The following is a 13,954-nucleotide window of genomic DNA, read 5'->3' on the forward strand; positions in this document are numbered from 1 at the left end:
GAACACTCAAACAACAAGGTTTTATGTTTATAACACGACATGTTGAACATCGCACGTTTTACCAAATGTGCAAAACAGAGGCAGTATTGTGCCGAAATCAACATTCACATGTTTAAAAACATTAGAAGAAGGACAAAAGTAGCTTTTTATTAGACGTTCTCTGATAATATAAAACAATTTGACTTGATTCTTTGATATGTGTTATTCGTTGTAACATTATACCAGACGATGTGGAATTTAACATTCAAGTATACATAGTTTATTATTGCGCAAACAAAACAAAAAACTATCGAAAAATAGTTATGAATTATACACTTTTTAGAAGTCGAGATATCGCTCGTCTAATGTACATAGTTATGGGAGTTTTAATTTCAAAAATCAATCTTTATTGATCGTTTTAAAAATCGTGTTGTTTTTCATACCTAATTTCAATATGGCAGTAATTAAAAAAGAATTAAAATATGCAAATTTTGAAAATATCTTGTTGTTTTTTAAACGGCGGATGGAATATGGTCATTTTTATTTATAACAGAGGAAATATTTCGTGAGTTGTCGTGTAAAAATATAGAATGATTCTTTGTGCCTTATTAAGAATTTAAGAATCGTCTGGTTGCTGGATAGGAGGTTCGAATAAATGGTTAAGGTTAGGGTTTTATCATCGTTTTCCTTCGCCAGTAAATGGCTTGTATTGTGCTATGCCTATAGTTTAACGAATCCTTAACACTTTGTTCAAACGTTAATTTGATTAAGCACCATTCTTATAACCTGGCTGTAGCCTTGGTGTCCAGAGGTTTCGATATGACGGTGATTGATCTACCAGAAGGCAAAATGTAGTTCATGATCGTCCATATAAGTCTTGATAGATTAAAATGTTTGAGTTTTAAAACATGTCGATAACGATCAAAATCGAGGTTCCATTTCCCCTCTTTACAAATACTAAACCACAAGACAGCGCAAATTGCTTTTTCATGTTTGCAAGTCCAAGATGGTTTGGTCTTGTCAGAACTCAGGTCTCAGAAGACGGCGGTAAATAACATGGACGTTGGCTGTTTGATTAAACTTCAGATATTTTCTCTGCCTTTATTTTAACTGAACAGTTGAGGGAAAAGCTTGGCTTTAATCATTCGGTAAAAACGCGTCTATATAGGTCAGCTTCTTACTTCATGCATCATCAATATATATCGACAGTGTCTTTTGAAATTTTCTTCATTTATATTGCATGCTGTTGTATGGGTAACTTTGTTTCCCTGTTCTCAACAACGTGTTTCAGACAATATTTGTTCCTTCACTGACCGGGTAATCCGGCATTAGTACTATCGTAGTACGTTTTTGTCTGTATAGATTATAGGCTTCCCCGTGCACTCCAACATAGAGTCAATCACTTATAATTATATATAAACTTCACATGTTTTTATCTCAAGAATATGGTCATGGATTTTAATGAAACTCAGTTCCTATTTATTTCCTTTTCGAGTGACTTAAGCCTTAAGGCCTTTTCTGGTGTTTCACGTTTGAACGCGAAACTTCATAACGGCGATTGAACATCATGGGGTTAAACTACCACTGCGCCTGTGAACCACATTAACTGTGTTGAAACTTAGACTCGATGTTATGACGTCCTTGGGATAAATTGAACTCTTGGACTTGTGCAAAGTGATTTTACATGCATTTATTGTTATCCTCGTCAGTGTGAGAAAAATATATCTTATCAATTATCAATACAAGTGTGGGTTAAAAAGCGAGCGCGTCTGATGAAATATGTGAAGAAATCCGAGTGCAATTATATCGTACAAAAAAAGTAGATGCATTTTGCAGAGGTTTTGTATGCATTGTTCTCCTTTTGAGGAAGGCAAACAAGTTCAGTTATTCGGTTGTCAGCATTTTGTGTTTATCTTCCTACATGATTTGATGGGAACATGGAATGCAATGGTAAAATCTAGCCATTTAATTAGATTAGGATTGTCGATGTTCTTGTCTGTTCGGGCCTTTGAGTTAAATTTACAAAAAAATGCTATTGTTCGAGTCAATAGACCTTATTCTTTGGAGGCATGGCCTCGTTTGGCGTGTCAAATACTTACTCATCTATCGTAATTATCTCGTTATTGATCCTATGATTATGAAGAAATAAGGCTTGTAGCAACACGAAGCAAGGCCGTGTTGGATAAAAAGGGATGATCGTTTCATTGTACCTAATTCACCGGAGAAAATTTGTTTTAAAATGACATGCAGCACACTTGCTGGCACTATGGCACATTACCTGCCCGTGCATAATCCAAGGAGATGATTGATTGTGTATGAATGATTTTAGGTTATTGATTGAGATGGTCAGACTATTCAGCTGATGCAATTGACCTATTCCAAGTGCTCTCTGAGAATTTTAACTTCCCAAGAAACGTTGTTGCTAAGCACTTTCGCGGATTACGGGGGGTAATCGGATTGCAACAATCTACAAATTTATTTGTTCGAAGTGATCTCTTTCATTCGCCAGTCTTTCTCAATAATTCATCAGACATTAGAAGGCTTCCTGTCGTTTGTATCGGAACTACTTGACACTCGTGTGCATTTATTCATTTTAGAAGAATTTCTTTGGAAAATATAATTAAGCAGGGTGTGCAAGACGAGAGATGACGTAGGCAAACAAGGTAATATGTCCATGTGTGCCGGCAGTGTGGTTGGTTTTAGAAGTGGAACATTGCCAATCGACAGCAATTAATACCACCTTCCACCTTTCTGGAAACGATAGAAGAGGGATTTAGAAAACATGGTTAAGAATGACGCACATGTATGTTATAGTGCACGTCGAAAAGTAACCTCGTTTCCGCTCAGGCAGAGCGAAAGTCTGGGCCGAGTTGGTCGGTCGTAAAACGTAGTATTTGTACTTCGATTGTGCTCAATATTTCCAGTTAAAACCGAGTGTGTAGGTTACTAAGCTAGTACATTAGTGGCTGTTCTTTCAGTAGTCGTCCATGATTTTTAGTCATTGATATTATTCGGCCTAGCATACGTACACAGAGAGATTAATACCAGTGATTTTCACACATTTTTTGTTGTGTCATTCTAATATGGCTACATCTCCGGCTATCGTCCATATAAGGAGAAGATTTCAAGGATATTTATAAATCAATCGTGGGGGCAGATATATTCAAGCATACAGTGTTTTAGGAAGGAAATCACAGAAATAATCAAAATAGTTTACGAAATATAAATGGCTCTTTCGCGTAGGGATGACGTGTTCGCTCTCTGCCACCTCGACTGGCAAAATGCAGCCCTGTTGGTGGTAGCTGCCCAGCCTTCTTAGAATTATGTGCCCTGTTGGTGGCTGACCGTCCTTCCTAGAACTTTGACTGACAACTATTTCTATACCGTCGTCTAATTTGTTCACCGGTAATTTGGCAACTATTGGATTTCAATAAAACATTTTAATAATGAATAGACTCTAGACCAAATTAACTAAATATACGAGTCAGCATAACAAACCAAATACGAGCCTTTCTGTGAATGCAAAAGCATGCAAATGGAATAAAAATGCTAAGGCTCAAGAGCTTTCTATTTGCTGTCTAGGATACCGTAAATGTAGTGAGGGTATCAAGTCAGTGTCGTATTACTTTAAAATTAATTTCCATTTTTTAATTAGTCTTCAATTTCTAATTAGAAACGGCGGAATTTAAATTAAGAATCGAAAATTATATCATGACATTCTTTACAAACAAATCTGGACCTCCAATAATACCACTAAAAGGGTTTAAGATAAAGAAACAGATCTTTTACTTGTATACAAGTGGTTTGCAATATTTCGAGTATATGCACATATTTTAAAATGCCCGCTCCAGATATAAACATCCCTTATCTTGCGAGTTTAAATTTTTACATTGTAGTTTGCCTTCTTAGTAATGACATATCACATTTTGGCATTTACGTCTATGTATGCTCGTTGGATAGCATATTTTGACAATTGTCTGAAAAAAGTGGGAAAATCTAAACAAGTTTGCTTTGGCTATCCATCAAGACCAATATGGTAAAACAAAAGCGAGGTCAGATACTAAATTTAGTACGAAGCTACAAGAGCGGGCACATTGTTTTTGGACTGTACAATTTTATGGCAACACCACCGGTAATTCGAGAGAATTGTGCTAATCTGTTAACAATTAATTTCGACATTGCTGGTGTTTATCGAATGATGATTGATCTATCATTTCAAATGCAATTATAGTCAACCAACGGACGTGAGTAATATTGAGGTTTTCAAGATATCGGTACTGTACAACTGATTGTCTATTTCCCTTTGTTCGTCGGATTATCATCTTGGAGATTTTGTATTTCAAGTTAGTTCTTATATCACTTAGCCTCTTTTGTCCCAAGCTGTCCAAATAAGCGTCCAAATGCTTTATTGTTGTGAAGCAATGTTTTGTTTTTACAAGTGAAATGTAAATTTTTTCCCTTCGCGTAGTAAACAAAGTTCTTGAACCAATCAGATTGGGGATAGTAGAGACACGTGACCATTGTTTTTGTCATGTTTATTTCATCAGGTAGAAAATGTAGATTTCATTCCAGTCATTTTACGCCGTAAAGTCTTAGTTTTGTAACTCTCTCTGCAATTCCAAGCAGCGATGTAGATTTCGTATATATTGACATCGCTTGTATTCCTGTGTTGCTGAAGAATGGTTGTTGCGAGTGACAATACCTGGAGCATTCCTGACATCAAAGCCGACGAGTGGCAGGATGGTCACAAGAAATTGCCATATTTTGGTAACAGGGAATTAGAAATTGTGGAGAAAAGCATCGATAGTTGCTTTCAGAATGGACTTTGCGAACGACGTAAGAAACCAATTCGAAAAATCTTTCGTGACGTTAGTTATCAGCCGAGTTTGGAGGACATTAAAGAAGTAGATGGCGAAGAGTTGGCTGAAGTAGAAGACAAATTTGACCTCACTCTCTCGGCCATACATCGCGAGAAGGCTTTAAATTCAGGTTGTTTTTCCAAAGACGAAAATCGGAAATATCGCAAGAAGAAATACAAGAAATCGCACCTACCGATAGAACGACGGCCTCGATCACAAACTGTTTAAAGATATGATGGATTCAACGATTGTTGTGATAAAAAATTTCAGCGGGAATCCATGAGACGATACAAAAAACCACAAATAAAAAATAGACGGAGCTAGTTAGTGAGATGTCAACTATTTCTCTATTACCAGCGCAAAAATCGCGTGCTTTTTGATTCATATGCTTTCTCTCCAGGTTTTATAGTTAAACATGTAAATGTGCAGTATAGTATCAGTGAATTCTTAGGATATGGACTTTCAGTACCTCTATAGAAACTTTAAAATAACAATAACACCTGCATGGGCTACAGAAATGATTGAACAGCCGAAAGCTTACTTTAATAATGCGATTTGCCGTTGAATCAAGGGCACTCGCCGATCAATCCTAATATTATGTAAATATTACCTTCCTATGCTTTCTTGGGTATAAAACTATAGAAATATTTAACAATTGTTCATGATAGGTTGGTGTGTTTATATTATAGCACGATTTTTGGCCTTCAAAATATGTTTGTAAATTTAATTGAATGTATAAATGGCGCAATGCATGTTAATCCTGTAAATATGTTATTTTCATGACAGTCAAACCTACATATAGGTTAAGTATTAGGTCTTTAAGTTAAAGTAAAGTGGAGATACGAATCATGTAAAAAGTATTTTTTTGTATTATATTCTGAAGAACACATACAAGGACTATAATTATGTGTTTTGTGCATTAATATTGGACATATTGACGTAAACTAGAAAGACCATATGGTTCAATTGCAAAAACATGTGGAAAAAATTGCCAGAAACATTTTTGTCAGAGGACACTCTGATTGATAATTTATTTCGCATCGATTTATTGGGAGACCAATACCACTATATATGACACTTCTAGTAAAAAGGATTTGTCTTCATTTATCATTTCAAGATGTGAAATCAATGGTGATTGTAATCCAAAACAGAGATATCTTGTAAACAGATTAAACCGGAAACACGACCAGGCATGAAGACACACTCAACAGTCAGAATTGTTATTCGTTGGCATGAATCGCGCGCATTACAATGCTTTATCTCAATTTCGAGTGCATTTAGACAAATATAACAAAAAATCCTTTTTGTGTTGGCATTATCTTAGGTCGTGTGTTCGTTATGAAAGACGCTTACAAATAATAGCTAGCCAAGGCTTGCTTTGTTCTTGTTTTTGCGAAACGCATTTTTTTTTGTCTGGATGAATATTAATGACCCTATATTAATAGTGCTCTTGATAAGGGGCATATAATTTTAACACGGTTGTCGACATTGCCAAGTGGTCGTTTCCGATACTTATGATGATTTGTACTTTGTTGTGAAAAACAACGCAAATTGAAAAGCTGATGTAAAATATTGATAATAACATTGTCGTTGCTAATGTTATAGTCGGTCTTGCGCCAACGCAAGTCTTGACTGCCTACATAACATATGCTACAGTTTCCCCCAATATTCGAGCCAATATTTCTGATTTTTCGTGTTTTATGCTTTTCTAGTAAAAACAGGTTAAATCATCTGTTTGTGATGTCTAAAGACAAAGTAACTTTAATTTGAATACTTGACAACCAAGAATGAAAATATATACCGGTCATTTGGCTATGTTTGATCTCACGGGGAGTCGAGGTAATTATTTACTAAGGACATTATTGCATTGATTAATGTACTTTACGCTGAATATATCATTCCTATTACTCACACAGCCCAGATAGGATGTGAGAAGTATTTTTTAGAATAAATTTGGTAATAAAACACATCGTACTTCAGGGATTTTCCCTTCTACGGATATGATCTGCCCACATCCCTCCTACGCAAGGTATTCACGTAACAAGATGATCTACTTGAAAAACATGGAATGATCCATACTGAAAATGGACACATGTACCAGCTTGTTTTTTCCTCTGTTTGTGCAGTAATTTCTATAACTACAGGATATGGCGACGTGGTATCATGTTTTGATGCTGAGCTGGCCTCTCAGACGGATGGCGACAAAACAGAATGTTTAATACCACAATAGGAAGGCGATTTAAAAATTTCAAACTGTTAATAACGAGCGTTTAACAGCAGGTTTCTTCACAAGCTGTTAGTTGGAAGTAAATCGATAAACAATAACTTTCCTAACTGCAAAATTGCAAATGTTTAGTTATCGCCCAATATTTCTGCCTATTTGTGACGTCATAAAATCGAAAGAACTAAAGTTTAGTTTAGGTTTCCTCCTGTAGCAACACTGGATCAATAAGAGATGATCCTTACTGGATCTCTAAGAAGAACAATTAAGAACTGGTAGAGGTATGGGCTGACGTTAAGGGCTGACGGACAGAACAGTATAAATAAAGTTAGTTTAGCTTATCCTTGAGGTTTCCTCCTGTAGTAACAACAGATATCGGAACACCGGAATACTCACTACTTAGAGAACGTCAAAGCATGTATAAGTCCGATACTTCACGTTAGAATGTGACGTATATTTGTTACAATATTCGATTATTTATCTTATACAGATTTGTGAATTATGTCGAGTTATTCTGCGGTGATCTGAAACCTCAATTTTCGAGACCCTGAATCCTCAGGTTTCACCCCGTCATCTTGCAATAAGGGTGAAATACGAGATACAACAGAAGATTAATTAGGTAGGGTTACTTATGTACAAGCTGTCTTTTTCATTTCAACACTTAGAAAGCCTGGTTTCCATTAATTTCCAATTTGATTGTCATTGTCATGAACATGTCAAGGTGCACGGTTGATATTGCTTGGTGTATTCAATCGACAACGATTTGAATATAAAAAAAAACCGGAAAAATTTCATCCGGACTATTCGACACCAGTGAAAACGACTTGTTCATAACAATGAAGTCAAAATCTAAGCTGCGCTACACGTATCCAGTCTCCGCTAATTTTTTTATTGCTTATAAGGCACACCAGGAGGAATGCCACCTGGGGGGGCTGGTCGACCTGGAGCACCGCCATGAGGTGGGGCGGTGGGGTGAGGATATGGATATGCACCTGCTCCTTGGCCTGCAGGAGGACCTTGTCCATAAGGGGGTGGTGCTTGAGGGTAACCTGGTTGGGCAGGGTAATTATAAGGAGGGTTAGGTTGAGGGCCAAGGGGATATGCTTGAGGATAAGCTTGAGAGGGGTACCCCCCTGGAGCTGGTTGCATTATTAGACGTTGAAAGAAGAAGTAAACTTTATATGTAATAGTTCCAAGACCAACGCTGGTAATTTCAGGGGATTCAAGCATGCAGGCAAGCTCCCAGCCTCGATTCCCCATTTCTGTAAACATTGGCGTCCAATCACTTTTTGGTTTTGTTGAGCCAAGACCAATCTACATAAATGAAATGATATTTTACTGCTGGATGGCCACATCTCAGAAGTTGTTGAAACAGCTTCCACTAGAGATTTTCTGAGTGAGGTGAGTTTGACTGGTAGTGCATTACCTTGACTGTGTGTTTATATTCCACAATGGTTCCTTCCCAAACAGGTGCATTTATCCTCAGCTTGCTTGTTTCTTTTTCAAAAAACCAAATGGAATTGTGGTCTCCTGATAAACTAAGATCTATAAATAAAATTAGACATAAATTATAACAAATTTTCATTGAAAATGATGCCATTCTATACACAACGCATATTACCTCCATGACTTTTCTTGCTCTGGTCCCAAAAAATATCAATAAGTTTCCAACCTTGCTGTAAAGGTCCTGCAAAATGTTGCATCCAATCACACTCAACCTTCACAAGTTTTCCTGTTCCAAGATACATTATACGAACCGGGACATTCACGCATTGATAACTGTACAAGGTTGGTTTGGGATGTTTTGGGACATTGAACAGCAAGTCTACACCCATCACTAATAGAAACACAAAATATTACAATGTGAATATGAGAGAAGCAAGGTTGAGATGATATGAACATGTGAAGAGGGAGTGAGAGTCTGGTTAGAGACATGAAATGAGAAGATGAGAGAAGAAAGCCTGGAATAACACAATAATGAATTAGCACTCTACTTACAATCGCTCTTCCCAATTGCCATTCCAGATTGTTTTTGTCTTTCACCCGTGAACTCAATTCCAATCATTCTTCCACCTGTCGCAGCAAACTGTTTGATCTGTATTCATAAAGATGATAGGAAACATTGTTGAATATTGTGTCATTATGAGACATAGAAAGAAGAATAACTAACCATATTTGTAACTCCAGTAGTGTTGGCAACATTATGATCTTGTCTTCCAATGATACCAGAAACTAACTGTGTATGAATGAAACACTTTCCAATTTTTAGGTCCCATGTGTGAGCTACTGGGGCACTGAAATAAACCATTCAATCCTCAATTAATATTATAGTATTATAGTATTTTTTCAGCACAATTATGCTGGAGGAAAAGGTAGTCAAAAATGGATGAATTGAATGATCAGAGTAGGAGATCATTCTAGTTCTTCATTCCATAAAATATTAGTTTTATTAGCCTGATAGATAGCCGGGCATACAAGAATTTAATATGGTATAAAGAATTACTTTGCAATTGGCTTGATATAGACAAATTGAAAGGGTGAAGAAGAAGCGCTCCAACCAATTTTGCCGATACCAGGAACTTCATAAAACGTGTCCAACATCCAGCCATGAGCATAATGTCTGTAGATCTCACCATAAAACTTGGTGATGTCACTGTCCTGTTTTGCGCTCCCAGTTATATAACCCATTGTACCAGCTGTTGGGAAAATGAACTGAGGTTGACATGATAAATGAAGCCAAAGAGCATTCAATTGCATTTGGACTGTGTGCAAGGGTTAGGGTAGGCTCCAACGAAAAGCTTTAAAAAGTTCAAAATTCACTTACAATGGCCAACTCGAGTCACTTCAATATCCATCAGATAATAACAAAACCTAGTACCAGGATAGTAATATGTATCTAATGGTAGTTTACTGTGTGGTGCATTCTTCTCATCATAACTACTTGTTGACGCCCCTTCTGGTTTAGTCTCTGGCTTTTTCTCTGAGGATGTGTCATTTCCAGCAATGAAGTTACCAACTGTTTTTCTAAGAATTTTGAAAAATTAAGCTATATCTGGTAATCTTGCATGAGCTGTCTTGTACTGGAAAGTAAAAAATCATTCTGATATTTTGATATTGAAACTAGGAGGGCAGTATATTAACTAGGCAAAGTAGGCAGTCAATTGATAGCAATAAAAAATCCAGCCTTTTCACAGCTTCCACAAGAAGCCTTGTACTAGAAACCTCAACAATACGAACTCCAATAGTTAAACTTATGGTGTGTTGTGTGAACTATTCGTAAATATGGCACTGTTGACTATGGTAAACATCAAAACTGACAAAACAGAAATACAAACATATGTAACATCACTAACATACTTCTCGCTAAAATTTAGACTGGACTGGATAGAAATATGATTTACCTTAACGCATTGAAACTCATCTTGTCTTGATCTAATCAGTTTAGGAAACTGAAAAATTCAGGAATATTGTTGCTGAGTAATTTTCGTAGTTTTGTAATGTTTTATTTTTGTCCAGCTCGATCATCACAACTTGACATAACTCAGAAAGTAATTAGCATACTCGACGCAATTTATAATAGTGCAGCCCAACTCAATTTCTGCCTTTACAGAAAAGAAAATTTTAGCTGGCCTAAACTTTATGGGCTAGCTTTTGTAGGTTAGCTGTTAGGCTACATCTTCTCAGTGTGTTCTGGAAGAAAAAGGCTTCTTCAATGAAATATTTGGGTCACTTTTTGTTATGGTATCTTGTGACTTAAATATGCACTGTTTGGTGTATCTAGTTTAGCAGTATGTAAATTCTTGAAATGTAAACAATGTGAATATTGCGATACTCCTGAAGTATTCGTATTAAATTTCCGTCGTAAAATAATCGCAAAATTTAATTCTATCGTTTTATCGGTTATCTATGAAATATTTTAGTATTTTTTTTAAATTTTAGTGATTTCCTTCCTTCCTCGTATACTGTCGGAGTGTTATCGCGATCTGTCGCCGTTCAATGGCCACGCGTCAATAAACTTCTCAAATTCCACATTTTGCATGAAATTTGCTGGCATCAAATTGCTTTGATGCAAAGATGCTTTCAAATAAAATATTTATGACGAAGTCGTGTTTTCGCGTTTGAATTATTGACAAGAAGGACAAAAATGGAGACTTATAGCTTGGAAGAAGTCAGCAAACATAACTCAGAGGACAGCGCTTGGTTGGTAAATAATGGACGAGTTTTTGATGTAACTGAATTTCTAAGTCATCATCCTGGTGGCAGAAATGTTTTATTGCCAAAATTTGGCAAAGATGTCAGTGAAATAATGCAAGATCCCAGCGTGCATAAGCACTCTGCTGTTGCTTACAATATGATGAACAAATATCGCATTGGAAAATTGTCCAGTTCGAAGGTAAAAAAAATATAGAATACTCAATGTATTTTTATAATAATAACTTTAATACTCCGAATTCTTTATTTTATGATTCTACAAATACAACAACATTTGAATTAATAATATTTCAAATATTGACTGTACACCCTGATATACTATAAAAAGAAGAGGCGAAAATGAGATGATGTCTTGCCTAATTCTATAATTGACCCTTATGATATTGATGTTTGTAGTGTACTACAGTAATTTACAGTGTAGAGACATACGTTAAAATCTTTATTTTGATTTAGAATAATGTTCAGGATGAAGATGAAGAACTGAATATGGAAGGATATAAAGAAAATGTACGTTGAAAGAAGTTTTATTTGCAAGTTGGGCACATGACATCTGACTGAGGTCATTTAATACTTCATTGATGACTTCACTTCTTGTCATAAAAGTCAGTTGAAAAACGATAATTTTCTAATTAACTAGGCTGTTATTTGTTCATGGAAAAGATTGGGTTTCTTGGTTTTAATTATTGATAATGATGTCCAGTCTTGATGTAAACAAATAGTTTGTTTACATTTTGAACTGTCATATTTTTTATTTTAGTTTAATGAACTTTCTTTTTGCTATGGTTGCTTGAGCTAGAGTTTGTGTCCAGAAAAATTAGAAACATACAAAATTTAGGCAGTTTCCAAATCAGCAAACTGGATTATTTTCCAATATTATAGGAATTGGTGGACTGGAGTAAGCCAATGGTAGCCCAGGTTGGAAAGCTTGGATCTGAATACATGAAATGGGTTCACTCGCCTGTTAACCGTCCTCTGCGTTTGTTTGGTCCAGAGATTGTTGAGTTCTTCTCCAAGACACCATGGTACATTGTACCTATTGTTTGGCTACCAGTTGTTTTGTATCTATCCATTGTTGGTTTGATGCATTTATCTGATGATGTTGCAAGTGCTTTAACTAACATGTACTCCATATTTGTCATCTTCCTGTGTTTGTTTTTATTTGGAACTTTCTTGTGGACATTGGTGGAGTATATTCTGCACCGATATCTCTTCCATATCACTCCACCAGATGATTCACCGTTTTGGATAACGTTTCATTTTTTTATCCATGGACAACATCATAAGGTCAGTTTGATGAGTTTTTAAGTTTGTTTATGTGCATGGCTCTATTAAATTCAAATTGTCTTCTTTGTTGTCCAAATGAAACATCATCACAAATTGGCCAAAGAAGTGATGTACCCATAGAAAACTATGTTAAACCATTATCAACAATATTTTAGGTTCCATTTGACAGTGGACGACTGGTGTTTCCACCTGTTGCTGCTTCGGTATTCGCTGTAACATTTTACACCCTTTTTATTTCAACATTGCCGTATGGTATTGCAAATTCATTGTTTGCTGGTGGATTGCTTGGTTATGTTATGTACGACTGTATCCATTATTATTTACATCATGGATCACCAAATCATGGCAGTTATTTTCACAGCCTGAAAAGCTACCATGTTGCACACCATTTTGAAGATTCTAAGAAAGGTTTGTATTTTGCCTATTCTTTGCGCTATTCAACCCATGAGCTTGCAATTCACCAGGATGTAATATTTTTTACTTTGTCCAATGCCAGATGACTCTACTCTTCAGTGGAAGAGCACTTTCAGTTGATCAGTTAACAAAACTATCTGTCAATATGTCTTGTTAACCTTATGACTTGCAATGCACACAGATGTGCCTTACTCTAGTATTATACTCTGATTGATTGTGACTTTCTCACCTGGCTCTTACAACCATAAATAAATCTGGATTTTTTCTTTAAGGCTATGGCATATCTAGTAAACTTTGGGATTTTCCATTCAATACAACACCAATGAAATTTGAGTGAAGGACATTATATGACCTATTTAAAAAGTAAATTATTTTAATTTAAACTTCTATGAATGACAATAGATTAATAGTAAGTATATTCTATAACTATAGATTATATTATAATGTAGTTTTACAAGCACTGATTTTTTCTTATAAAAATCTTACTTGAAAAGACAGTGTGGGTAAATTAATTTGTACAAAGTACAATCTAATAAATGTAGCTGTGATAAATGAAGTAACCAAGATTTTATCTTAACTGTTCATAATTTGTTTATTATGTTTTGTATCTGCGAAACGCAGATATATTGTCATGGGAAACGTACCGTATGTTAACACATAACCATTCAGTGATGGGCTTATGTAATTAGCCAATCAGCGATTAGTTTATAACACGCTCACACCACAGCCTAAAGCAAGCAGAAAATCATGGTTTATTCAAAAATGAGAGCCAGCAACGAAGCTTGGATCTTCAATGCAGCAATCAATGAACTCAGGTTGTATATTAAAAGTGTTAGAGACTTTATGTTCGTGTTTTGTTTACAAATAAATGCGCTTGCTGACCATACATTACAATAAACTCGAAATTACCAAACAGTTCAGTTTTACATTTTACATAACAGTTCAGTTTTAAATTTACCAGACAGTTCAGTTTTAAATTTTACCA

The 13,954-nt window shown here is 35.7% G+C and overlaps 2 protein-coding genes across 2 annotated transcripts; one reads left to right on the forward strand and one right to left on the reverse strand.

Annotated features, from left to right (window-relative positions):
* Window positions 1-7,647: 7,647 nt before the first annotated feature.
* On the reverse strand, window positions 7,648-10,695 carry LOC114516449. The gene is made up of 8 exons (XM_028535934.1): window positions 10,461-10,695; window positions 9,884-10,083; window positions 9,563-9,755; window positions 9,230-9,353; window positions 9,058-9,154; window positions 8,681-8,896; window positions 8,486-8,604; window positions 7,648-8,373 (listed from the first exon to the last, which is right to left on the reverse strand). Exons 1-8 carry the CDS (start codon window positions 10,478-10,480, stop codon window positions 7,948-7,950), a joined length of 1,395 nt encoding a protein of 464 aa, XP_028391735.1. The 5' UTR covers window positions 10,481-10,695; the 3' UTR covers window positions 7,648-7,947.
* Window positions 8,424-13,550, forward strand: LOC114516450 (fatty acid 2-hydroxylase-like). Its single transcript, XM_028535935.1, has 6 exons — window positions 8,424-8,460; window positions 10,999-11,452; window positions 11,725-11,778; window positions 12,151-12,555; window positions 12,711-12,963; window positions 13,242-13,550. The coding sequence occupies exons 2-6, from the start codon at window positions 11,204-11,206 to the stop codon at window positions 13,304-13,306; spliced, it is 1,026 nt and encodes a 341-aa protein (XP_028391736.1). The 5' UTR covers window positions 8,424-8,460; window positions 10,999-11,203; the 3' UTR covers window positions 13,307-13,550.
* Window positions 13,551-13,954: the final 404 nt, after the last annotated feature.

This window comes from Dendronephthya gigantea, unplaced genomic scaffold (assembly GCF_004324835.1).
Source record: "Dendronephthya gigantea isolate DGI-Jeju-01 unplaced genomic scaffold, DenGig_1.0 000006F, whole genome shotgun sequence".
NCBI classification, from domain to species: domain Eukaryota; kingdom Metazoa; phylum Cnidaria; class Anthozoa; order Malacalcyonacea; family Nephtheidae; genus Dendronephthya; species Dendronephthya gigantea.